This window comes from Thalassophryne amazonica, chromosome 4 (assembly GCF_902500255.1).
Source record: "Thalassophryne amazonica chromosome 4, fThaAma1.1, whole genome shotgun sequence".
Taxonomy (NCBI): Eukaryota; Metazoa; Chordata; class Actinopteri; order Batrachoidiformes; family Batrachoididae; genus Thalassophryne; species Thalassophryne amazonica.
The window spans coordinates 1,916,580-1,943,253 of NC_047106.1; the positions used below are offsets into that span (position 1 = coordinate 1,916,580).

General features: G+C 48.8%; 1 protein-coding gene across 1 annotated transcript in view; it reads left to right on the plus strand.

Moving 5' to 3' along the window:
• LOC117509347 (coagulation factor VII) overlaps positions 1-26,674 on the plus strand; it is a 146,568-nt gene that overhangs the window by 99,856 nt on the left and 20,038 nt on the right. Inside the window, exons 7-8 of the mRNA XM_034169017.1 lie at positions 6,739-6,853; positions 7,360-7,556. Of these exons, the coding sequence (XP_034024908.1) occupies positions 6,739-6,853; positions 7,360-7,556 (312 nt within the window). The remainder of the gene's footprint in view (positions 1-6,738; positions 6,854-7,359; positions 7,557-26,674) is intronic.

Consider the following 26,674-nt stretch of genomic DNA (forward strand, 5'->3'; position numbering starts at 1 on the left):
GGAGTACAGCTCCTTCACTACATACTGTGTGTCAGGCTGAGCGGAGGTGCACAAATACAGGCTCTCACACTGGACGTATGAGTCAAATGTTCTTTAATACAGGCAGGGATTTAGTAAACAGGAAGACAGTCCACAGAGCAAAAGTACCAGGCAGGGTGAGACAGAGGACGTGGTCATAAACAAGCAGGGTCAGTCCACCAGCAAACTGGGTTATCAGAGCTGAGACAGAAAGACAAGATCCGGTAGACAGAGCAGAGTCAAAACACGGCTGATCAAGAACAGGGTGGAGAGCTGGTACATGATAACAAACGAGCAACGAGGGAGTGAACAGACGCAGTATAAGTAAGGAAGACGACACACGTGAGGACGAAGGATCTGGAAACGGGGGCGAGAAAGTGAGGGAAGAAAAACGCAATGCAGAGAAGTGAGTGAAAAATGTGAGCAAAACAAAAGGGGAAAAACTAGGAAATCAATAATAATGGAAACTGGAGTAGAACTGACACTGAAGAAAGTATAAAAGTAAATGCAATGACAATCCCTAACAGATAATGTAATAAATAACAATCAGATATGAAACCCTGAAGATCAACCAGAAGAAAGACTAAACCAAGACTGAACACAAAATGAAATGTAACAGAAAGTAAAAGTCATGACCACCAGAACAGACAAGATAAAAAAAAAAGTAAAAGATAACTGAGAACAAGCCTAATGATTCAAGCGTACGAAAGAGAAGCATTAAATGACAACTGAAAATACTGAGAATAATAACTGAAAATGCAATGCACGAGTGAACAGAGAATACAATAAAGGACCAAACAATAATAATAATAATAATAAGTACATGACAAATAATACATGAACACGAATCATCAGAACCATCAAGAATGAAAATAATCAAGTGGCAAAAATAAAAACAATAAAGTCAAGACTGGGGTAAACGGAAAGAAAAGGGGACAAAATAAAAACTGGAACCCAAAAGTTACCAAAGCATGACATTATGTACCGTGTGCCTCCATAAAAACCTACGTCTTCTCATTAAAGACCAACTAAAGTAAAGACCAACGTTTTTCCTGACATTAAAACCCCCTCTTTGCTCTGATGTATTAAAAACAGTCTTTGCTCTAAAAGGCCACACTTTTCCAAAAAAAAAAAAAAAACACTTGTGTAAAAATAATAAAATAACACTTCTTTCTAAAAATATAAAGTAATACTCTTCTTAGATATAAAAAGAAAAAACCACTGGAGTGGAACCGCACAATCACCCAGCTGAAGTCACTTTCGTTCGACTGAACAATTGTACCTGAGCAAGCCTCAGTTATTAAAAAAAAAAAAAAAAACTAAACCTACACGGTGCGGTAACCATAACGTTTGCTTCGAGCAAGATCACGTTTGCTTACTTGGGTGAAAAAAAACAAAAAAAAAACATGAAGTCCTCGTCAGTAACTTCATCTGAGCAAATCACGAGTAATAAAAACCCTCTGGAAAAGACGCCGGAGCAGCCCTTTTGCAAGACAAATTTCTACATAAACACCTATTTTTTATCAATACAAAAAGTGACAGACAAACATAAAACGTGTGCTGCCTCTCGGCCTTTATCAGCTCTCTCACTCTCTGTGACTGTAGGTTCAGACAGGCTCAACCAGTTTAAAAAAATCTTGCCATCATCACCCGGGTGGATTTTTACAGACATGAATTAGCAGATAAAGTCTGCTGACTTTCATTTTTGGTGGCCAGTGTGATCCAGCGACCCGTCCAAATCATTCAACTGAGATCACAGCTCTGAAATGATCTTATCGCCTCTGTTCCGCTCACACAGCCCATGGCTGTTACCAACATTTTTCTCATAACTCGCCTCAGTGTAGCACACAGGGAACTTTAGACATACAAGTAAAACATGACTTCAAACCTCCCTGCTCCTACAAAAAAAAAATAAAAAATCTTAGGTTAGACAGGATAAAGGTTTTCTCCGTAATCACCCGGACGTGTTTACAACCAGCCTGCTCAAACCCACACCATGATTCAGTATTACGCCAAATCACAGAGTTGCTTCAAAGTGCTTCACACAGGTAAGGTCTAACCTTACTAACCCCCAGAGCAACAGTGGTAAGAAAAACTCCCTGAGGAAGAAACCTCAAGCAGACCAGACTCAAAGGGGTGACCCTCTGCTTGGGCCATGATACAGACACAATTCACAGAACAATTCACAAAACGAACATACAGGAAATGCTGTTGGTGCACAGGACAGGAGGGTTACAGAAACAGACACCACTCCCACCTCTGGATGGAGCTGCACCTCAAACAGAGAGAAAAAACAGAATCAGGCATCAGAAAGACAAAAAATACTGTATAATTTGTCAGCATTAAACAACAAGAAAACCAGGAAATACTAAGGTGATCGCCGGCCACTAGCCCTAAACTTCACTAAAATCACATGTCTTCATCTGTCAGACTCCGTCGAGCTTTGAACCCCCTCAATGCCGAACATTTTTCTGCTGCCTTCTCTGCTGCTTGTATGCTCCCCGTTTCTCCCGCGGCTGATACGGAGGAGCTGTGTTGTCGGTTTAACTCCTCCTGCCTTTCTATAATGGACTCTGTGGCTCCTCTAAAACCCAGGCGGTCTAAGTCTAGATCTGAACCCTGGCTTAATGAGAGAACCTGTGCTGTCAGACGGGAATGTTGCAGAGCTGAACGGAGGTGGAAGAAGGACAAGCTGCAGGTTTCATTTCTAATTTTAAAGAACCGTTGGGGCCACTATCAAAGCACTGTCAAAAAGTCCAAAAGAGAGTATTTGTCACACATTGTAACGGAAAATTACAAGAACCCCCGTGTATTGTTCAGAACAATTGACTCTGTCCTGAATGTATCACAGCCTGTTTGTCTGGAAACATCCACTGACTTATGTAACAGTTTTCTACATTTTTTTATTGACAAGGTTGCTTCTGCAAGAGCTCTCATTTCTCCACCCACCTTTGACCCCTCTGTCTCTGCTCCCTGCCCTGCGGTTTTTACCAGATTTGAATCTGCAACTCTGTCACAGTTAGAGGATGTGGTGGCTCATTTGAAACCATCGGGTTCCCCTCGTGATGTGGTCCCCCCCACTTTTTTAAAGAACTTTTCCTACCTTGCTACATGCTCTGATGTCGCTGTTTATCTCCATAGAAACTACCCAAACAATCTTTCATACAAACTGTTTAAAGGGACATTACAGTGTTGTGGTGGAAATTACGGCAATAGTGTGGGACAACTACATTTTGTTTAAAAAAAATCACAACAGTTGTATGACATTGAATACCCCAATTATGTTTTGATTATTTTACTGATATTTTATTCAGAGATATTTTAAAACATTAGAAAAAACGTTTCTTTACCATTCATTTTTATCATTGAAGATCAAAAGTCTGGGTGTGGGACAAGCACAAAACAGCAATATTTGCATATAATGATGCTGAAAAAAGGTGAAAAAGTCATCATAGACTACTAGAACAAAATTCTTAACACACTTTCATTGTAAAGATAACTATAAAAGTGTGAAATTTCCCCTTTTTTCTGTTTTTCATACAATATGATCAAAGGACATAATAAGTGCCCGTAGTCTAAGAATCACCCATACAACATTTATTCACACAGTACATCAACACAGGTTATAGGTCAGACTATATATTATAGGTAGATCAGAGACTGAGCTGAGTGACTGAAGAGCTGTGATTTAGTTGAAGTGAAAGGTGTGAGAAAGCTGAGTGTGTGTGTGTGTGTGTGTGTGTGTGTGTGTGTGTGTGTGTGTGTGTGTGTGTGTGTGTGTGTGTGTGTGTGTGTGTGTGTGTGTGTGTGTGTGTGTGTGTGTGTGTGTGTGTGTGTAGTGGTGAGGAAGGGACATGGAGGATCCAGTTCCAAAAAGAGCTCGATCAATAGCTTGGGAGCACTTTGATCTAATAAGCCCCAAAAAGGTCAAGTGCTTGATTTGTGCTCAAGAGTTGAGGTACAGTAACAAAACATCTTCAATGACACCTGAGGTCCAAACATCCCCAGACATCAATGGCTGTTGCTCCTGGAGCAGGAATCAGACCATGTAAGCTGTATTTTATTCTTTATCTAAGATTAAAACATAAACAAAAACAGCTCAGCATGTCAGACTGTGTTTCCATTAAAGGCAGACAAGCTGATCTGGATGAGGCTCTGGTGGACTATGTTGTGGAAGATGCACAACCGTTCAAAATAGTGGAGAGCAAAGCCTTCAGGGCTTTACTACAAAGGTTTGACCCAACATATGGCCACCTCCAGAGGAGAAGACCTGCTCAAATACTGGGTGACACGAGTCGCAGTCTATCCCAATTTACAGAGAATGGCAAAAAATATTTGTCGATGCAGCAACATCAGTGCCTTGTGAGTGGGTCTTCTCCAAAGCTGGAGAGGTGGTGAGGCAGAAGAGGAGCTGATTAAAGTCCAGCACCGTTGAAATTATTCTTTTTTTGAATAAAAATTGAAATTGAAAGTTGCACAATCACCGTCTCCTATCCCCTCTATTCTAATTTACAAATTACAGTAACATGAGCACCAGTTGCAGAAGCACATGTCTTTATCACTTTTCCCGTCACATTTTATCCAAATATAGTTTGAGGAATGATAACACAAATCTACATATAGTCTACAATGAAGGCTTTCAGAACCATTATGTGTGCATCTGTAGGGACTATTTATTACGTTAAAAAGACACAATAATACATATGACTTTTTCTTTTCTTTTTCTTTTTTTTTCAAGAACAAACCACATCAGTCATGAATTAATGCAAACATTTGTCAGGGCACTCGTTCAAGGTCATTCTCAAAGCAATCCAGCAGATGTCACCCTTCAAACTGAAGCAGTGTGTTGATTTTCAGCCAGTTGTGTTGCAGTGGCTCATTGGTTCACGAGGCTTGAAATTGCCATCAGTACTACTAAGTAGCAACAGGAAACACACCATCAACCATCACACTACAAACACACACACTAATGCAATGGATCCACAACTCAAGATGAGCCAAACCCCTTTGAATAGACAAACAAATCAGAGAGCAGCTGTAGACATAACAGGTGGAAATGATCAGACCTAATTACGTGTAGGGACCACAAACAAACACTAGATGGAGGTAATTCAAAGACAGAGACCAAGGCCTGTGAGGACAAAAAGGTTCACTAGAGGGAAGCAGAGAGCGCCAGACACCAAAAGGTGATAAAGGGCAAATGCAGAGAATACAAGACAAGAAGAAAGGGTGAAACGGACCATATGTGATATCAGAGCTGGGAACATCTGAGAAGGAAATGACAAAAACTACTGAGACACAGAAAATGACAGACAAGAGCTGGAATATGCAAAGAATGCTAGACCAGAAAATAGGTGATACCAGATAAGAGGCTGTGGAATATAAAGAGAACCTAAAGATATGGAAGACAGGAGATCAGAGCAGATAAAAGCTGGTAACAGATGTGAAACAACAAAGAGGAGACTAGAACCCCGACACTGACTGAACCACAGCATTCATTATGCAAAAATACTAATAAGCTCACTTCTTGAGCTCCACCCAGTCTGTGGGGTCACTCTTGGTCAACATGCAGGTGATATCGTGGAAATTTACCGGGTCAGGACCTGTGTGTCTGATTCAACAGACCGTTAACAATGAAAACTCACTCCTCTGGTGAATCCCACGGTTTTAATCCAATGTTCATTTTCTTTACAGATTAAGTGTTTTCACTCAAATTCTACTTTTAAGTACAAATTCTGGTCTTATAGTTTCCTTTAAAACAAAAAATGCGTTTTGCACAAAACATATTTTCTGTTAAACATCTGTTCATTGTCATCAGAAACACACAATATAATCCTTTTCTGACAGTTCATCTAAGTTCATCATCAGGACACCTTTCTTTAACAAAAAATTACACAACAAAAGCACCAATCAAATCACAAGGATCCACTCAGCTGTTTATTTATGAAAGACTTTACATTAAAAGGCAAATCTCAAAGTGCTACACAAACACATTTTTAAAGAACTCATAAAACATATAGTACATTAAAAGATACAGTAAAAGAAAGTAGGAGTCCCACTCAAAGTCTTCAGCTGCCACAGAAATTCTCCACCGTCTGTGGTGCCCTCAGGCTTTGTGGCAGGGCATTCCAGAGCCGCAGAGCAGCTGCTGCAACGCCTCGAGCTCCGATTGTATGAAGTTTGGTCCTGGAGCTGCAGCGATGCTGAGGAGCCGAGGTGTTTTTAGTGTGGATTGTGATGTGAGCAGTTCTTTGAGGTGTTCTGGAGCATTTCCATGGAGGCACTCTGGAGGTGAATGGGGAGCTAGTGAAGTGTCCTGAGGATTGACCTGATGTGCTCCTGTTTCTGTACCCTCATCAGGAGCCTGGCATTGTTTTGGATGAATTGGAGCTCTGCTCCCTAATGGGATCAGCTGGAAGAAGAAGGAGTGGTGAAGGTTTAACCCCAGAATTAACACTGAGGATTTTGTTTTTGTGAGAGGTCAGTGTCACTGAGGGCAAATTACAACTGCAAACGGGTTCTAACAGCTTTAACCTGCATGATGAGTGTTCTTCATCTGGTCACTTTCACTTTCTCGACGCTCAGGATTCCTCATTTAGAATTCACAGATCCATTTTCACTCTACTGAGTCACAGACAGACATGTCGTGTTCAATTCATCACTGATACTTGGAAAATGCTTAAATGAATTATTTGTCACATGAATTATTTGTCTCTCCAGGTTCTAATCCACAGGTCTGATGGTTATGGGTTCTGTGGCGGCACTCTGGTTTCGGATCGTTGGGTTGTTTCTGCTGCTCACTGCTTCCAGGAGGAGCCACATCATGTCACAATAGGTGAATTCATCCAGGGTTCTGGTCCACCTGAATTTGAAATCTATTTTCATCAGCTCACTGATTTGTCTTCCTGTCCTCCCTCTAGTCCTCAGATCCAGTCTCTTTCTTTGTCATGGCTTAGCCACAGTGCTTATGAAAAAAAAAAAATAGCCTCCTCTTGTTAATGAAGCCAAAAAATGTTTCTTTACAATTTGCTTGTCTTCAGCACAGATAAGAATATTTGAACAAAGTTTTATATTTATCTGTCAGGATGGGACAAGCCCACGTTCTAACATCCCGGTTAAAGTGATGCTAGCATGAGTGGATGAAACATGTTAGCCAAGACCATCAGGGACAAACAACTCTGTGGTGTTGAAATGCTAATGTGAGATCTGGAGAGGAAGCGGTCTTCCCTGCATGCCAGCGTGACTCCGTCTTAGAACGAAGCGTCAGTCACCAGGTGCTCATTTGCTCACATCCAGTCAAAGAACTTCTTCCAAGTTATCTGTTCTGCTTCATCTCTGCAGGGGACTATGATAAGAGTCTTCCTGATCCAGGTGAGCAACTGGTGAAGGTTGAGAAAGTGGTGATTCATCCACACTTTCACTCATTCACCTTCGACAGTGACATCGCTCTCCTCTACCTAAGCCAAGCTGTGGTCTGGAGTCCCACCGCCATCCCCGCCTGCCTCCCTGACGCCCACCTCTCCAAATATCTCCTACGGGTAACATTTTCTGCTTCAATGAAGCTTATAAAATGCTTCACAACATCCCACAATGCCCCTGTGCACGCAGTAGTTCCAGTACAGCAAGTGATCTTTGTTTGTTTCTGTGAAGGCTCTCAGTTGTCCAGGTGGTTTCCATAGTAGAGAAGCTTCCTCAGCTAAATTTCTGACTACCAGAGCAAGAATTTTAGCTGAGGAAGCTTCTGCGATTAGAAGTGAAACATCCTCACGTCAAGCAACCCAGTCCAGTCCAAGATTCAAGCTTCTCTACTGTCTTTTGTTTATTTGTTTTTTGTTTTTGTTTTTTTGGCAGAACTGATATATTAGAAATAGTGTAAATAAGTTGCCAGAGGTCTGCCAGAATTATGAATTAAATGTTTGGTGCACAGAAAGAAGGAAACGTTCTCATGAATGAGGCAGACGGGACGATTCCCAAAAAGCATTGAAGGATCTGCGCTCAACACTTTGTTTCTAAGATTTATTTTATTTCTCTCCTATAAGTTCCTTCGGCTTCGCCCTCGCAGATCTGAGGTGGCTCTGCATGCCAATTTGGCAGAAGTTTTACACTGGATACTATTCTGGACACAACTCCATATTACATGAAGAATGGGCAGGAGTGGGTTTGAACTGGGAATCTTGAACCGCTTGGCCACCACTCCTTTATTTCTCTGCTTTTTTTTTCAAAATTAAAATCATGTTTTGATTTTTAAAAAAGCTCCTCTTTCAGACTTTCGCAAAAAAATGACACTGACATAAGGCCAATTCAATCAATCAATCAATTTTTTTTTTATATAGCACCAAATCACAACAAACAGTTGCCCCAAGGCGCTTTATATTGTAAGGCAAGGCCATACAATAATTACAGAAAAACCCCAACGGTCAAAACGACCCCCTGTGAGCAAGCACTTGGCGACAGTGGGAAGGAAAAACTCCCTTTTAACAGGAAGAATCCTCCAGCAGAACCAGGCTCAGGGAGGGGCAGTCTTCTGCTGGGACTGGTTGGGGCTGAGGGAGAGAACCAGGAAAAAGACATGCTGTGGAGGGGAGCAGAGATCGATCACTAATGATTAAATGCAGAGTGGTGCATACAGAGCAAAAAGAGAAAGAAACAGTGCATCATGGGAACCCCCCCAGCAGTCTACGTCTATAGCAGCATAACTAAGGGATGGTTCAGGGTCACCTGATCCTAGCCCTAACTATAAGCTTTAGCAAAAAGGAAAGTTTTAAGCCTAATCTTAAAAGTAGAGAGGGTGTCTGTCTCCCTGATCTGAATTGGGAGCTGGTTCCACAGGAGAGGAGCCTGAAAGCTGAAGGCTCTGCCTCCCATTCTACTCTTACAAACCCTAGGAACTACAAGTAAGCCTGCAATCTGAGAGCGAAGCGCTCTATTGGGGTGATATGGTACTATGAGGTCCCTAAGATAAGATGGGACCTGATTATTCAAAACCTTATAAGTAAGAAGAAGAATTTTAAATTCTATTCTAGAATTAACAGGAAGCCAATGAAGAGAGGCCAATATGGGTGAGATATGCTCACCCATATTCCACATGAATTCAAACCAGGTTAAAAATATCAGATCAGATCACATCAAAATGGGAACGGGGTGAATCATATCGCATCGTATTGTCATGTATCGCATGGTGGTAATGTATCGAGGTGCGTATGGAATCATTGTCAGTGATGAGATTCACATGCCGAGAACAGATACAAACAGCAGATGAATTGCGGGTCTCACGTCCGTCGTATTAGAATGTTCAGGTGCCAACTGATGGTCATCTGTTGTGAAAGTGTAGGTACACGGACCCACAACAGGGGGCGCAATGAACGGACAATGGAGAAAAGTAAAGAACAAGTTTTACTGTTGTGAAAAAGCACAACCAATACAACAATTAATAATTTGGAGGTGTAAGCCGAAATCTGCTGGTGTCGTGTGGGCAGGCTCGAAGGTAGGAGACGTCCGTCCTAGTCGAACCGGAACCACCCAGATCTCCTCTGCCACCGAAACCCAGAAGTACTGGAACCGCCAAGTCCCGAATTCCCAGGTGGCCACTGCCTTCGCTCGTCGGATCCGGTACTGCTGGCGGGAAAGAGCACAAACACACAGGTAGGAATGCGACAGCACCCAGTAGAGGGAGAGGGGCGAAGCCGCCTCCACCTCTTGTTACAATGAAGCAGGAAAGGTGAGTACTTATCCGAGCAAGTTGCTTTCTGTAGTCAGCTGTCCTGAAAAGGTTTAGCAAGGTTTATCAGAATCTTTAATATATGTTTGCAGAGAAGGATTACCTTAAACTCAAGGCGATATCTCGGCACTGAGGTGGAGACGCCATCCTACTGATATACCGCCGTGCTGAGTGGAACAGCTGTGTCCAGTGATGGGTGACAGCTGTCACCCAGGCTGCTCCCATAAGGTGGCAGCGCCCTCTGGTGCCTGGAGCCCGCACTCCAGGCAGGGCGCCCTCTGGTGGTGGTGGGCCAGCAGTACCTCCTCTTCAGCGGCCCACACAACAGGACCCCCCCCTCAACGGGCGCCTCCTGGCGCACGACCGGGCTTGTCCGGATGGCGACGGTAGAAGTCGGCCAGGAGGGCCGGGTCCAGGATGAAGCCCTTCTTCACCCAGGAGCGTTCTTCGGGGCCGTACCCCTCCCAGTCCACCAGATACTGAAAACCCCGGCCCATCCGACGGACGTCGAGGAGCCGGCGCACAGTCCAAGCCGGTTCCCCGTCGATGATCCGGGCAGGAGGTGGTGCCGGACCCGGGGTGCAGAGGGGTGAGGTGTGATGGGGTTTTATCCGGGAAACATGAAAAACTGGATGGATCCGCAGTGAGGCCGGAAGCTGGAGCCTCACTGCGGCGGGGTTGATGACCTTGAGGATCTTGAAAGGTCCGATGTACCGTTCCTGGAGTTTTGGAGAGTCCACCTGCAGAGGAATGTCCTTGGTGGACAACCAGACCTCCTGCCCAGGACGATACTTGGGGGCCGGGGCCCGCCGCCGGTCTGCATGTTTCTTCGCCCTCGTCCGGGCCTTCAATAAAGCAGAGCGGGCGGCACGCCACACCCGACGGCACTTCCGTAGGTGGGCCTGGACCGAGGGCACACCGACCTCTCCCTCAACCACCGGAAACAAGGGGGGCTGATACTCCAAGCACACCTCAAAAGGGGAGAGGCCGGTGGCTGACGACACTTGACTGTACTCGATCCAGGCCAGGTGGGTACTCCAGGCCGTCGGGTGCGCGGCTGTCACACAGCGAAGTGTCTGCTCCAGTTCCTGATTTGCCCGCTCTGCCTGCCCGTTGGTCTGGGGGTGGTACCCAGACGAGAGGCTGACCGTGGCCCCCAGTTCCCGGCAGAAGCTCCTCCAGACGTGCGAGGTGAACTGGGGACCGCGATCGGAGACGATGTCTGATGGTATCCCATGCAGACGGACGACGTGATGGACCAAGAGGTCCGCGGTCTCCTGGGCCGTTGGTAGCTTCGGGAGGGCCACGAAGTGGGCCGCCTTGGAGAAACGGTCCACTACCGTGAAGACGACGGTGTTTCCCTGGGACGGCGGGAGGCCCGTGACAAAGTCCAGACCGATGTGGGACCAGGGGCGATGTGGGACGGGCAGCGGCTGTAGCAACCCTGAGGTCTTTTGGTGGTTGGCCTTGCCCCTGGCGCAGGTGGTACAGGCCTGGACGTAGTCCCGGACGTCGGCCTCTAGGGACGCCCACCAGAAGGCATCCACTTCAACCACTAACTGGCGGCTAGGATCGGGCTGCACCAGCACTGGTGCAGACGAAAAGCGCCGTTTCAACTCCTTGAACGCGGCTTCGCACCGATCCGACCAGGTGAAGGGGACTTTTGGAGAGGTCAGGGCTGTCAGGGGGCTAACTACCTGACTGTAGCCCTTAATGAACCTCCTGTAGAAATTAGCAAAGCCGAGGAACTGTTGCAGCTTCCTACGGCTTGTGGGTTGGGGCCAATCTCTCACCGCCGCAACCTTGGCCGGATCAGGGGCGACGGAGTCAGAGGAGATGATAAACCCCAAGAAGGACAAAGAAGTGCGGTGGAATTCACACTTCTCGCCCTTCACAAACAGGCGATTCTCCAACAACCGCTGTAGGACCTGACGGACATGCCGGACATGAGTCTCAGGATCCGGGGAAAAGATGAGTATATCGTCTAGATACACGAAGACGAACCGGTGCAGGAAGTCCCGCAAGACATCGTTTACCAATGCTTGGAAAGTCGCGGGAGCATTAGTGAGACCGAACGGCATGACCAGGTACTCAAAATGACCTAACGGGGTGTTGAATGCCGTCTTCCATTCGTCTCCCTTCCGGATCCGAACCAAATGATACGCATTCCTAAGATCAAGCTTGGTGAAGATTTTGGCTCCATGCAAGGGGGTGAACACTGAATCCAATAAGGGCAACGGGTATCGGTTGCGAACCGTGATTTTGTTCAACCCCCTATAATCAATGCATGGACGAAGACCGCCATCCTTTTTACCCACAAAAAAGAAACCAGCACCCATCGGAGAGGTGGAATTCCGGATCAACCCGGCAGCTAATGAGTCCCGGATGTAGGTCTCCATTGATTCACGCTCCGGCCGTGAGAGGTTGTACAGCCTACTGGACGGGAACTCACTGCCTGGAACCAAATCAATGGCACAATCATACGGGCGGTGGGGAGGAAGCGTGAGAGCCAGATCCTTGCTGAACACGTCAGCGAGGTCATGGTACTCCGCCGGCACCGCCTTCAGATTGGGCGGGACTCGGACCTCCTCCTTAGCTTGGGAGCCGGGAGGAACCGAGGAACCTAGACACTCCCGATGGCAGGTTTCGCTCCACTGAACCACTACCCCGGACGGCCAATCGATCCGGGGATTGTGCTTTAGCATCCAGGGAAAACCCAAAACCACACGGGAGGTGGCCTGAGTCACAAAGAACTCGATCACCTCCCGGTGGTTACCTGACACCACCAGAGTTACTGGAGGTGTCTTATGCGTGATTGGTGGGAGTAGGGAGCCATCTAGTGCCCGAACCTGTACAGGCGAGGTAAGAGCCACCAGAGGGAGCCCTATCTCCCTGGCCCATCTACTGTCTAGCAGATTCCCCTCAGAGCCCGTGTCCACCAGTGCTGGGGCCTTCAGGGTTGAATCCTCATACAGGATCGTGACTGGGAGTCGTGTGGCAATGTGGGTGTGTCCCACGTGAATGTTTCGGCCCACCCCTGGCCCAGTCTCTAGGGGCGGGCGTTGGTGTTTAACCGCTCGGGGCAGTCGTTTGCGAGATGCTCACTCGAGCCACAAACATAACAAGCTCCGTAGGCCCGCCTCCTTTGTGCTCCAGGTGCCCTAAATGTTGCCCTGCTCGTGTCCATAGCTTTGTCAGCAGGGGGAGCCGTAGGCGCACGGAGCGCAGGAACAGAGGAGCGTGGGGAGGGCGGAGCTCGGTCGGAACCGGAAGGGAGAGGGATGACGCGTGCCTGGCCACGCCCTTCGCCTCGTTCCCGACGGCGTTCTTCTAACCGGTTGTCGAGTCGTATGACCAGATCGATGAGCCCATCTAAGTCCCGCGGTTCGTCCTTCGCCACCAGGTGCTCTTTTAGGACCAGTGACAGTCCGTTTACAAAGGCGGCGCGGAGGGCAGTGCTATTCCAGCCGGATCTCGCCGCCGCGATGCGGAAGGCGACTGCATAGGCAGCTGCGCTCCGACGCCCCTGTCTCATTGACAGTAGCGCGGTTGAAGCGGTCTCTCCTCTGTTGGGATGGTCGAACACCGTTCTGAGCTCCCGTACAAACCCATCGTATGTATGAAGGAGCCGTGAGTTCTGCTCCCAGAGCGCTGTAGCCCAAGCGCGTGCCTCCCCGCGAAGCAGATTTATTACATAAGCTACTTTGCTAGCGTCAGTCGCGTACATCACGGGACGCTGTGCGAAGACGAGCGAACACTGCATCAGAAAATCCGCGCACGTCTCCACACAGCCTCCGTACGGTTCTGGAGGGCTTATGTATGCTTCTGGGGACGGAGGAAGGGACCGTTGAACGACCAGTGGAACGTCACTTTCACGCGCAGGGTCCTCGGGAGGGAGAGCCGCAGCGGCGCCCGGAGGGCGCGCCTCCACTTGTGCGGCGAGAGCCTCCCACCCTGCGGTTTAGGAGAACGTGCTGCTCGGTCATTAAATCGATCCAAGAGGTGAAAGCGGTGAGGATCCGCTGCAACTCACCGATTACCCCTCCCGAAGCCGCCGACGCGCCTTGTTCTTCCATTGGCCGTTCAACAGCCGGTTGACGCCCCTCGGGATCCATGACGCTGGCCGAGATATCCTGTTGTGAAAGTGTAGGTACACGGACCCAGGGGGTGCAATGAACGGACAATGGAGAAAAGTAAAGAACAAGTTTTACTGTTGTGAAAAAGCACAACCAATACAACAATTAATAATTTGGAGGTGTAAGCCAAAATCTGCTGGTGTCGTGTGGGCAGGCTCGAAGGTAGGAGACGTCCGTCCTAGTCGAACCGGAACCACCCAGATCTCCTCTGCCACCGAAACCCAGAAGTACTGGAACCGCCAAGTCCCGAATTCCCAGGTGGCCACTGCCTTCGCTCGTCGGATCCGGTACTGCTGGCGGGAAAGAGCACAAACACACAGGTAGGAATGCGACAGCACCCAGTAGAGGGAGAGGGGCGAAGCCGCCTCCACCTCTTGTTACAATGAAGCAGGAAAGGTGAGTACTTATCCGAGCAAGTTGCTTTCTGTAATCAGCTGTCCTGAAAAGGTTTAGCAAGGTTTATCAGAATCTTTAATATATGTTTGCAGAGAAGGATTACCTTAAACTCAAGGTGATATCTCGGCACTGAGGTGGAGACGCCGTCCTACTGATATACCGCCGTGCTGAGTGGAACAGCTGTGTCCAGTGATGGGTGACAGCTGTCACCCAGGCTGCTCCCATAAGGTGGCAGCGCCCTCTGGTGCCTGGAGCCCGCACTCCAGGCAGGGCGCCCTCTGGTGGTGGTGGGCCAGCAGTACCTCCTCTTCAGCGGCCCACACAACAGTCATCACTGTATTTGCCCTCCTGATTTGTCCAGTAATTATTTAATCTGATTCAGTCTGCGTGAACACGGTTTTAAAGTGATACTTTTCATATATCTTTAATCTGAAGAAATATATTTTCACTGTTAATGTTCCAAAGAAGAAAACAGATCAGCATACAATACAATAATGGAGTATATGACAATAACAGACAGCTCTCACATGACATTTACATGAGGGTACATACAGCCACCGCCACCATACTGTTGGGCAAAGAGTAAGGCGCTAATACACCTCAGGGCCATTATATACAGTTATGGTGGCCACCTGCCTTTTTAGGTGCAACAGCAGGTATGACAACAGTGAGGACACAAGTTTTCTTCGATTCCCCACAATTGCAATGAGGGGAAGTGTAGAAAGCAGAAGCTTTGTCTCCACACAGAAGCCTGTCGACTGCTAGGATCAATCGGAAGGATTTTACATCCTCAGCACATTCTTGTGGGTGTGGTGAAGATTTCATAGTACATTAGCTAAAAAGGTTATTACTGGATTTTATCAACTGGTACTGCTGTAGTACCGCAGAGAATTATTACTCAAACTTTCAAATATTCAGAATTCATGTGTATCAAAAAGTCAATGTTCTTGACAGCGTGAAGGACCATTGACAGTCCAGGATGGAATTCATCATCATTCCAGCTGGTGAAAATATTTGTGAAATATCTGAATGCAGATCTACATCAGTGGCGGCTGCTGGACTGTCTCATTCTCGGCTTATTTCGTAAAATTTGTCAATTTATTCATACGAGGTCTGTTAGAAAAGTATCCGACCTTATTATTTTTTTCAAAAACCATATGGATTTGAATCACGTGTGATTGCATCAGACAAGCTTGAACCTTCGTGCGCATGCTTTAGTTTTTTCACGCCTGTCGGTTGCGTCATTCGCCTGTGAGCAGGCTTTGTGTGAGCAGTGGTCCACCCCTCTCGTTGGATTTTTATTGCAAATAAATGTCTGAACGATTTGGAGCTTTGCTGCATCAAATTTTTCCAGAAACTGTGAGAGACCTCCAGCTGGACACCATTCGGAAAATTTAGATGGCTTTCAGCGACGCTTTTATGAGGATTACACAGATTAAGGAGTACTCCAGCCGGTTTAAACACCTCCCACAGTGTCTGAGAGCGCGGCGCACTCCAAGCGCTGATCGACAGGCTGAAACTGTTGTGTGGGCCACTGAAGAGGAGGTATTGCTGGCCCACCACCACCAGAGGGAGCCCTGCCTGGAGTGCGGGCTCCAGGCACCAGAGGGCGCTGCCGCCTCACAGGAGCAGCCGGGGTGACAGCTGTCACTTATCACCTACGACAGCTGTCACCAGTCATCTGATCAGCAGTGGTATATCAGCAAGACGACATCTCCACCTCTTTGCTGAGATATCGCTCTACCTAGGAGGTACAGTACTCAGCCGACTGTGTTGTCTTTTTGACATTAACACTTTGTTACTTTTGTGCGTTGAATAGCAGACATTTCTTCCGACGAGAGGTGGAGGTGGTTTTCCCGCCATACGTGTTGCTGGGTGCAAACGCACCCACATTTAACTGTTTTTGTTCCTCGCCAGCAGTACCAGATCCGACACGCGGAGGCAGTGGCCACCTGGGAGTTCGGGACTTGGCGGCTCCAGTATTCCAGGGGTTCGGTGGCGGAGGAAATCGTGTGGTTCCGGTTCTGCTTTGGACAGACATCTCTTATCTTCGAGCCTGCCCACGTGACACATTTTGTGAATTGACTTCTTTGTCTATTATTGTAATCTGTTGTGTTTGTTGTGCTTATTCACAACAGTAAAGTGTTGTTATTTGACTTCCTCCATTGTCCGTTCATTTGCGCCCCCTGTTGTGGGTCCGTGTTCCTACACTTTCACAACAGGATATCTCGGCCAACGTCATGGACCCCGAGGGGCGTCAACCGGCTGTTGAACGGCCAATGGAAGAGCAGGACGCACAGGCGTCTGCAGGAGGAATGATCGGTGAGTTGCAGCGAATCCTCACCGCTTTTACGGCTCGGTTGGATCTAATGACCGAGCAGAACGTCCTCCTTAACCGCAGGGTGGAGGCTCTCGCCGCGCAGGTGGAAGCACGCCCTCAGGGCGCTGCTGCGGCTCTCCCTTCTGTCGATCCTGTGCGCAACAGTGACATTCCACAGGTCGTTCAACGACCCCTCCCACCTTCCCCTGAAGCATACATAAGCCCTCCAGAGCCATACGGGGGTTGTGTGGAGACGTGCGCGGACTTTCTTATGCAGTGTTCGCTCGTCTTCGCACAACGTCCCGTCATGTACGCGACTGATGCTAGTAAGATAGCTTATGTGATTAATCTGCTTCGCGGTGAGGCACGCGCTTGGGCTACAGCGCTCTGGGAGCAAAATTCACGGCTCCTTCTGACATATGATGGGTTTGTGAGGGAGTTCAGAACAGTGTTCGATCACCCAAATAGAGGAGCGACCGCTTCAGCCGTGCTGCTGTCAATGAGACAGGGGCGCCGGAGTCGACTTCCGCATCGCAGCTGTGAGGTCCGGCTGGAATAGCACTGCCCTCCGTGCCGCCTTCGTAAACGGACTGTCGTTGGTCCTGAAGGAGCACCTGGTGGCCAAGGACGAACCGCGGGATTTAGACGGGCTTATTGATCTCGTTATACGATTAGACAATCGGTTAGAAGAACGCCATCAGGAACGAGACGAAGGGCGTGGCCGGGCACGCGCCGTCGCTCTCCCTTCCGGTTCGACCGAGTTCCGCCTCCCCACGCTCCACGGCCTCTACGCTCCGTGTGGTTACAGCTCCCCCTGCTGATGAAGCTATGGACACGAGCAGGGCCACATTTAGGCCACCAGATAGACAGAGGAGGCTGGTCCGCGGAGCGTGCTTTGTTTGTGGCTCAATAGAGCATCAAGTGAGGGACTGACCCGAGCGGTTAAACACCAACGCCCGCCCCTAGAAACTGGGCTAGGGGTGGGCCAAGACATTCACGTGGGACATACCCATATTGCCACACGACTCCCAGTTACAATCCTTTATGAGGATTTAACCCTGCAGGCCCCAGCACTGGTGGACACAGGCTCTGAAGGGAATCTGCTAGACAGCAGATGGGCCAGGGAGGCAGGGCTCCCTCTGGTGGCACTTACCTCACCTGTGCAGGTGCGGGCACTAGATGGCTCCCTACTCCCTCTAATCACACATAAAACACCACCAGTAACTCTGGTGGTGTCAGGGAACCACCGGGAGGAGATCGAGTTTTTTTTTTGTGACTCCTGCCACCTCCCGTGTGATTCTCGGGTTCCCCTGGATGTTAAAACACAATCCCCAGATCGATTGGCCATCCGGGGTAGTGGTTCAGTGGAGCGAGACCTGCCATCGGGTATGTTTAGGTTCCTCGGTTCCTCCCGGTTCCCAGGCTAAGGAGGAGGTCAGAGTCCCGCCCAATCTTGGGACGGTGCCGGTGGAGTACCATGACCTTGTGGATGTGTTCAGTAAGGATCTGGCGCTCACCCTTCCCCCGCACCGTCCGTACGATTGTGCCATTGATTTGGTTCCAGGCGTTGAGTTCCCGTCCAGCAGGCTGTACAACCTCTCACGACCTGAGCGTGAATCAATGGAGACCTACATCCGGGACTCTTTAGCCGCCGGGTTGATCCGGAATTCCACCTCCCCGATGGGTGCAGGTTTCTTTTTTGTGGGTAAAAAAGACGGCGGACTTCGTCCATGCATTGATTATAGGGGGCTGAACGAAATCACGGTTCGTAATCGATACCCGTTGCCCTTGTTGGATTCAGTGTTCACGCCCCTGCATGGAGCCCAGATATTCACTAAGCTAGATCTTAGAAATGCGTATCACCTGGTTCGAATCCGGAAGGGAGACGAGTGGAAGACGGCATTTAACACCCCCTTAGGTCACTTTGAGTACCTGGTCATGCCGTTCGGCCTTACAAACGCCCCCGCGACGTTCCAAGCATTAGTTAATGATGTCTTGCGGGATTTCCTGCACTGATTCATCTTCGTATATCTAGACGATATACTCATCTTTTCTCCGGATCCTGAGACTCATGTCCGGCATGTACGTCAGGTCCTACAGCGGTTGTTGGAGAACCGGCTGTTTGTGAAGGGTGAGAAGTGTGAGTTTCACCGCACCTCTTTGTCCTTCCTGGGGTTTATCATCTCCCCCAACTCCGTCGCTCCTGATCCGGCCAAGGTTGCGGCGGTGAGAGACTGGCCCCAACCCACCAGCCGTAGGAAGCTGCAACAGTTCCTCGGCTTTGCAAATTTCTACAGGAGGTTCATTAAGGGCTACAGTCAGGTAGTTAGCCCCCTGACAGCCCTGACCTCTCCAAAAGTCCCCTTCACCTGGTCGGATCGGTGCGATGCCGCGTTCAAGGAGTTGAAACGGCGCTTCTCGTCTGCACCTGTTCTGGTGCAGCCCGATCCTAGTCGCCAGTTTGTGATTGAAGTGGACGCCTCGGACTCAGGGATAGGAGCCGTGCTATCCCAGGGCGGAGAGGCCGATATGGTCCTTCACCCATGTGCCTATTTTTCCCGCAGGTTGACCCCGGCCGAACGGAACTATGATGTCGGCAATCGAAAACTCCTTGCGGTGAAAGAGGCTCTTGAAGAGTGGAGACATCTGTTGGAGGGAACGTCCGTGCCATTCACGGTTTTCACTGACCACCGGAACCTGGAGTAGAACAGGACCGCCAAGCGGCTGAACCCCAGGCAAGCCCGCTGGTCACTGTTCTTCGGCCATTTTGACTTCCGGATCACCTACCGCCCCGGGACCAAAAACCAGAGATCGGATGCCTTGTCCCGGGTGCATGAAGACGAAGTCAAAACGGAGTTGTCGGATCCACCGGAACCCATCATCCCGGAGTCCGCTATCGTGGCCACCCTCACCTGGGACGTAGAGAAAACCGTCCGGGAGGCCCTGGCACGGAGCCTGGATCCCGGAACTGGACCGAAGAACAAACTTTACGTCCCACCAGAGGCCAGGGCTGCAGTCCTGGACTTCTGTCACGGCTCCAAGTTCTCCTGTCATCCAGGGGTGCGTAGAACCGTGGCAGTTGTCCGGCAGCGCTTCTGGTGGGCATCCCTGGAGGCCGACGTCCGGGATTATATCCAGGCCTGCACCACCTGCGCCAGGGGCAAGGCTGACCACCCCAGGGCATCGGGACTGCTCCAGCCGCTGCCTGTGCCTCATCGCCCCTGGTCCCACATCGGCCTGGATTTTGTCACGGGCCTCCCGCCGTCCCAGGGCAACACCACCATCCTCACGATAGTGGACCGATTCTCCAAGGCGGCCCACTTCGTGGCCCTCCCGAAGCTCCCGACTGCCCAGGAGACAGCGGACCTCCTGGTCCACCACGTCGTCCGGCTGCATGGGATTCCAACAGACATCGTCTCCGATCGCGGTCCCCAGTTCTCCTCGCAAGTCTGGAGGAGTCGGTGAGTCCCTCGTCCGGGTATCATCCTCAGACCAACGGGCAAGCAGAACGGGTCAATCAGGAGGTGGAACAGGCCCTGCGCTGCATGACGGCCGCGCACCCAGCGGCCTGGAGTACCCATTTGGCCTGGATCGAGTATGCCCATAACAGCCAGGTGTCTTCAGCCACCGGCCTCTCCCCTTTTGAGGTGTGTCTGGGGTACCAGCCCCCATTGTTTCCGGTGGTTGAGGGAGAGGTCGGTGTGCCCTCGGTCCAGGCCCACCTGCGGAAGTGCCGTCGGGTGTGGCGCGCCGCCCGTTCTGCTTTGCTAAAGGCCCGGACGAGGGCAAAAGCCCATGCAGACCGTCGGCGGACCCCGGCCCCTGCGTATCGGCCAGGGCAGGAGGTGTGGTTGTCCACAAAGGACATTCCCCTAAAAGTGGACTCCCCTAAACTACAGGATCGTTACATCGGTCCCTTCAAAATCCTCAAGGTCAGCTTCCGGCCTCACTGCGGATCCATCCTGTTTTCCATGTGTCCCGGATAAAGCCGCATCACACCTCACCCCTCTGTGCTCCGGGTTCGGCGCCGCCTCCTGCCCGGATAATCGATGGCGAGCCGGCTTGGACTGTGCGCCGGCTCTTGGATGTCCGTAGGATGGGCCGGGGCTTCCAGTATTTGGTGGACTGGGAGGGGTACGGACCCGAAGAACGCTCCTGGGTGAAGAGGAGCTTCATCCTGGACCCGGCCCTCCTGGCCGATTTCTACCGCCGCCACCCGGACAAGCCTGGTCGGGCGCCAGGAGTCGCCCGTTGAGGGGGGGGTCCTGTTGTGTGGGCCGCTGAAGAGGAGGTACTGCTGGCCCACCACCACCAGAGGGAGCCCTGCCTGGAGTGCGGGCTCCAGGCACCAGAGGGCGCTGCCGCCTCACAGGAGCAGCCGGGGTGACAGCTGTCACTTATCACCTATGACAACTGTCACCAATCATCTGATCAGCAGTGGTATATCAGCAAGACGACATCTCCACCTCTTTGCTGAGATATCGCTCTACCTAGGAGGTACAGTACTCAGCCGACTGTGTTGTCTTTTTGACATTAACACTTTGTTACTTTTGTGCGTTGAATAGCAGACATTTCTTCCGACGAGAGGTGGAGGTGGTTTTCCCGCCATACGTGTTGCTGGGTGCAAACGCACCCACATTTAACTGTTTTTGTTCCTCGCCAGCAGTACCAGATCCGACACGCGGAGGCAGTGGCCACCTGGGAGTTCGGGACTTTGCGGCTCCAGTATTCCCGGGGTTCGGTGGCGGAGGAAATCGTGTGGTTCTGGTTCTGCTTTGGACAGATGTCTCTTATCTTCGAGCCTGCCCACGTGACACATTTTGTGAATTGACTTCTTTGTCTATTATTGGAATCTGTTGTGTTTGTTGTGCTTATTCACAACAGTAAAGTGTTGTTATTTGACTTCCTCCATTGTCCGTTCATTTGCGCCCCCTGTTGTGGGTCCGTGTTCCTACACTTTCACAACAGAAGCAACCAGATCATTTCCAAAGTGAATGCTTTGTTGATCTGGGACGTCGTCTAACTTCCACAGAAATGGCAGACGGCGTGGATATCAGCACTTTTTCGGCACATTCCACTGTTACAGGAGTTTTTTTTCATGGAAAGAGAAGCGGAGGGATGCGCCATGGAGCCGCTCATGGCACAGGACAAAACCACCTCCGTGTTGGTCTCACAGGACGGCTTTCAGGTGGCTTTCAGACGGCTTCCGGTTGCTTTTCAGTCGTGTGAGTATCCAAGAAATTGTGCATGAGCTGGACATGCCCCAACATGTCCTGTGAGGCTTCATCACGGCGTTGATTTGCGCCAATGCGGCTCCGCCGCGAAGCACATCTGTCTCAATGTGCCGAAAAAGTGCTGATGTCCACTTCTTCCGCAATTCCTGTGCTAGTCAGAGGGCGTCCCGGATAAAACACAGCGTCCAGTTTAGAAATGAACGGCACATTCCACTGTTACATGAGTTTTTGTCATGGAAAGAGGAGCGGATGAGTTCCACGCGTCGGGGTGGAGCCGCATGGCGCAAAGCAACGCCGTGATGAAGCCTCACAGGACATGTTGGGGCATGTCCAGCTCATGCTCAATTTCTCACATACTCACACGACTGAAAAGCAACCGAAAGCCGTCTGAAAGCCGTCCTGTGAGACCAACACGGAGGTGGTTTTGTCCCGCACCATGAGCGGCACGGTGGCGCAATCATCCGCTTTTCTTTCCATGAAAAAAACGCCTGTAACAATAGAATGTGCCGAAAAAGTGCTGATGTCCACGCCTTCTTCCTTTTTTGTGAAAGTCAGATGACGTCCCGGATCAACAAAGCCTTCACGATGGAAATGATCTGGCTGTTTCAGCGGGGTTTGAGCCTGTCGATCGGCGCTCGGAGCACGCTGTGCTCTCAGATGCTGTGGGCGGTCTTTAAACTGGCTGGAGCGCTCCTTAATCTGTGTAATCCCCATAAAATTGTCACTGAAAGCCATCTAAATTTTCCGAATGGTGTCCACCTGGAGGTCTCTCACAGTTTCTGGAAACATTTGATGCAGCAAAACTCCAAATCGTTCAGACATTTATTCGCAATAAAAATCCGACGAGAGGGCTGGACAACTGCTCACCCAAAGCCTGCTCACAGGCGAATGACGCAACTGACAGGCGTGAAAAAACTAAGGCATGTGCACGAAGGTTCAAGCTTGGCTGATGCAATCACACGTGATTCAAATCCATATGGTTTTTGCAAAAAATAAAAAGGTCCAATACTTTTCTAACAGACCTCGTATGTAAATTCAAATATGTAAAATGGTCATAACAGTCCTGAGCACCAGAACCATTTCACAGCTGATATATTGATTACACCCCTTGGGAAGACTCCTGGGGTGTGCAGCCAGTACATTCTGAGTGCTGGTCCCAAGCCCAGATAAATGAGGAGGGTTGTGTCAGGAAGGGCATCTGGCGTAAAACAACCCAACCCAACTATGCAGACTAAGAATCGAATTTCCATACCGGATCGGTCAAGGCCCGGGTTAACAACGTCCGCCACCGGTGCTGTTGCCCAACAGGGTGCTGGTGGAAATTGGGCTACTGCTGGGTGAAAAAGAAGAAGAGGAGGAAAACGTGTCCACAGACAGTGGAAGAAGAAGAAAACTAGAAGGGTGGAAATGAGAGTGGGGACTTTGAATGTTGGTAGTATGTGTGCAAGAGACCAAGTGGAAGGGAAGTAAGAGCAGGAGCATCGGCAGTGGGTACAAGTTGTTGTACCATGGTGAGGACAGGAAGAGAAATGGTGTTGGGGTCATTTTAAAGGAAGAGTATGTTAAAGGTGTGTTGGAGGTTAAGCAATTGTCTGACAGGGTGATGAGTGTGAAGTTGGAAATTGAAGGGGTGATGATGAATATCATCAGTGCATATGCCCCACAGGTAGGTTGTGAGATGAAGGAGAAAGATGATTTCTGGAGTGTGTTAGTAGGAGCAAACTTCAATGGGCATGTTGGTGAAGGGAACAGAGGTGATGAGGAAGTAATGGGTAGATATGGTATCAAGGATAGGAATGGAGAAGAACAGATGGTAGTTGATTTTGCAAAAAGGATGGAAATAGCTGTGGTGAATACCTACTTTAAGAAAAGGGAGGAGCACAGGGTAACATATAAGAGTGGAGGAAGGTGCACACAGGTGGACTACATTCTTTATAGGAGATGCAAGCTAAAAGAAATCACAGACTGTAAGGTGGTAGCAGGAGAGAGTGTCGTTAGACAGCATTTGATGGTTGTGTGTAGGATGACTTTAGAGGTAAAGAAGAAGAAGAGAGAGCTCAATGAAGGATCAGATGGTGGAAGCTGAAGGAGGAAGACTGTTGTGTAAAATTTAGCGAGCAGGTGAAAGAAGCACTGGTTGTAGGGGAAGCAATTTTGGACAACTGGAAAAGTACTGCAGATGTGGTGAGGGAGACAGCTAGGGCAGTACTGGGTATGACATCTACTGGTGGTTGGCTCTCACTGCGGTATTGTATCACTTCCTGTTCCGGAGCACAGCTGTGTTTTGCTGTATCTGTTAGCTGTTTAATCTGCGTAGTTAGATTGATCTAGTTAACTAGATAACGACTTATTTCACAGTGTAATCTTCACGTGCCTTAACTAACGCACTCCCTCTGCTGAATCACCTCTAATTATTTTCATATTCTTCACTTTGTGTGTTTTTAGGAATCCGCTAGCTTAGCGCAGCTATTAGCTCTTAGCCGGTTTAGCATGGCAGCTTCTCCTCTCTCCCGCACTTTTCTGCGCTGGGTGTGAAATGTTTATTTATTCCTCGGCCTCCTTTAGCAGTAACGGTACTTGTAATAAGTGTAGCTTGTTCGTAGCTTTGGAGGCCAGGCTGGGCGAATTGGAGACTCGGCTCCGCACCTTGGAAAATCCTGCAGCTAGCCAGGCCCCTGTAGTTGGTGCAGCCCAAGGTAGCTTAGCCGCCGTTAGCTGTCCCCCAGCAGATCCCGAGCAGCCAGGAAAGCAGGTCGGCTGGGTGACTGTGAGGAGGAAGCGTAGTCCTAAACAGAAGCCCCCTGTACACCACCAACCCGTTCACATTTCTAACTGTTTTTCCCCACTCGGCGACACACCCGCCGAGGATCAAACTCTGGTTATTGGCGACTCTGTTTTGAGAAATGTGAAGTTAGCGACACCAGCAACCATAGTCAATTGTCTTCTGGGGGCCAGAGCAGGCGACATTGAAGGAAATTTGAAACTGCTGGCTAAGGCTAAGCATAAATTTGGTAAGATTGTAATTCACGTCGGCAGTAATGACACCCGGTTACGCCAATCGGAGGTCACTAAAATTAATATTGAATCGGTGTGTAACTTTGGAAAAACAATGTCGGACTCTGTAATTTTCTCTGGGCCCCTCCCCAATCGGACCTGGAGTGACATGTTTAGCCGCATGTTCTCCTTGAATTGCTGGCTGTCTGAGTGGTGTCCAAAAAATGAGGTGGGCTTCATAGATAATTGGCAACGTTTCTGGGGAAAACCTGGTCTTGTTAGGAGAGACGGCATCCATCCCACTTTGGATGGAGCAGCTCACATCTCTAGAAATCTGGCCAAGTTTATTAAACCCTCCAAATTGTGACTATCCAGGGTTGGGACCAGGAAGCAGAGTTGTAGTCTTACACACCTCTCTGCAGCTTCTCTCCCCCTGCCATCCCCTCATTACCCCATCCCCGTAGAGACGGTACCTGCTCCCAGACCACCAATAACCAGTAAAAATCTATTTAAGCATAAAAATTCAAAAAGAAAAAATAATATAGCACCTTCAACTGCACCACAGACTAAAACAGTTAAATGTGGTCTATTAAACATTAGGTCTCTCTCTTCTAAGTCCCTGTTAGTAAATGATATAATAATTGATCAACATATTGATTTATTCTGCCTTACAGAAGCCTGGTTACAGCAGGATGAATATGTTAGTTTAAATGAGTCAACACCCCCGAGTCACACTAACTGTCAAAATGCTCGAAGCACGGGCCGAGGCGAAGGATTAGCAGCAATCTTCCACTCCAGCTTATTAATTAATCAAAGACCCAGACAGAGCTTTAATTCATTTGAAAGCTTGACTTTTAGTCTTGTCCATCCAAATTGGAAGTCTCAACAAACAGTTTTATTTGTTGTTATCTATCGTCCACCTGGTCGTTACTGTGAGTTTCTCTGTGAATTTTCAGACCATTTGTCTGATTTAGTGCTTAGCTCAGATAAGATAATTATAGTGGGCGATTTTAACATCCACATAGGGGTGATTCTTTAACTACGAGCACTATTGGCCTTGTAAATGTAATTTCCACCACACCATTGCCTTACAATATAAAGCGCCTTGGGGCAACTGTTTGTTGTGATTTAGCGCTATATACATGTGCTCTGATGTCACTGTTTATCTCCATAGAAACTACCCAAACAATCTTTCATACAAACTGTTTAGGGACATTACAGTGTTGTGGTGGAAATTACGGCAATAGTGTGGGACAACTACATTATGTTTAAAAAAAATCACAACAGTATTCCCTGAAAACTCCCTTCTGTCTGATCATTTCTTAATAACATTTACATTTACTCTGATGGACTACCCAGCAGTGGGGAATAAGTTTCATTACACTAGAAGTCTTTCAGAAAGCGCTGTAACTAGGTTTAAGGATATGATTCCTTCTTTATGTTCTCTAATGCCATATACCAACACAGTGCAGAGTAGCTACCTAAACTCTGTAAGTGAGATAGAGTATCTCGTCAATAGTTTTACATCCTCATTGAAGACAACTTTGGATGCTGTAGCTCCTCTGAAAAAGAGAGCTTTAAATCAGAAGTGTCTGACTCCGTGGTATAACTCACAAACTCGTAGCTTAAAGCAGATAACCCGTAAGTTGGAGAGGAAATGGCGTCTCACTAATTTAGAAGATCTTCACTTAGCCTGGAAAAAGAGTCTGTTGCTCTATAAAAAAAGCCCTCCGTAAAGCTAGGACATCTTTCTACTCATCACTAATTGAAGAAAATAAGAACAACCCCAGGTTTCTTTTCAGCACTGTAGCCAGGCTGACAAAGAGTCAGAGCTCTATTGAGCTGAATATTCCATTAA